The sequence below is a fragment of the Mesitornis unicolor genome, unplaced genomic scaffold (assembly GCF_000695765.1).
Source record: "Mesitornis unicolor isolate BGI_N332 unplaced genomic scaffold, ASM69576v1 scaffold4056, whole genome shotgun sequence".
In the NCBI taxonomy this organism is placed as follows: Eukaryota; Metazoa; Chordata; class Aves; order Mesitornithiformes; family Mesitornithidae; genus Mesitornis; species Mesitornis unicolor.
Window position 1 is genome coordinate 12,740 of NW_010190083.1, and position 957 is coordinate 13,696.

Here is a 957-nt window from a genome sequence, read left to right on the forward strand (position 1 = left end):
TCACGTTGTCTTCACTCTGGGGAGAACGCACAGCATCTCGAAGAGCAGGTTTGCCCCCAGGAGGGCTGTGTTACCTGAGAAAAGACAAAAAAGGGAAAAAAAAGCAAGTCATGAATGCCCAATCACTTCCACCCACGGCGGTCAGCCCCTCTGCCAGGCACACGTCTTCTCTCGACTCACCAGAGACATCATACATCGGTGCAACTTCTACAAGGTCACATCCCACGATGTTCAGTCCTTTGCAGCCACGAATAATCTCCAAAGCCTAAGGAAAAAAAACAAAACCAGACTTGGGATCAAGAAACACACATGACCTAGCAGACCTGGTTGGGACTCTGCTTCCCACTTGTGCAGCCACGGAAACCCAATCGATACAGACCAAATCAGATCGGTTCAACATTTCCTTTCCTCATCACCACACGAAATGCTCCCTGGCCTCCCTAACCCTTTGTTTTGCTGCACTAGCAGCATGACCACCTTTAAAGGGAGCAAAAACATCCCTTTCCCACAGGGAAACGAAGTGGTGTCCCCCTTACCTGCGCAGGCGTGAGCCCGGCTATCTCCGGCGTGCCGGTGCCTGGAGCGTACGCAGGGTCTACTCCATCGATATCGAAAGTGATGTACACCGGCTTGTCCCCCATCTGCTTCCTCACCTCGCCCATCAGTGGCACCAGGGACTTCCCCCAGCACTCTTCAACCAGGACCACACGGAAACCCTGCGGGCACACGGAGACTCAGGGAAAGGCAGGCGAAGTAGAGCATCCACTGCCCCAACAGGGATTTCTGCCAGGATAAATTCTCATCCCAGGGCCGAGCTACAAAGGTGCACCTCAAAGCACCCTCCGCACACTCCCACTTTCTTATTTTCCACTCAGCTAATGGCTCAGTGAGGCAGGAGTGCTTATCCTGCGGGCTAAGCTGCAGGCATGGGACAAGATGCAGAGGAGATGTTTCTTT

General features: G+C 53.3%; 1 protein-coding gene across 1 annotated transcript in view; it reads right to left on the reverse strand.

Annotated features, from left to right (window-relative positions):
* Positions 1–957, reverse strand: part of AGMAT (agmatine ureohydrolase (agmatinase)) — a 2,857-nt gene continuing 1,900 nt past the window's right edge. The window contains exons 6-8 of the mRNA XM_010186271.1: positions 537–716; positions 181–265; positions 1–74 (exon numbers count right to left, since the gene is read on the reverse strand). Of these exons, the coding sequence (XP_010184573.1) occupies positions 1–74; positions 181–265; positions 537–716 (339 nt within the window). The remainder of the gene's footprint in view (positions 75–180; positions 266–536; positions 717–957) is intronic.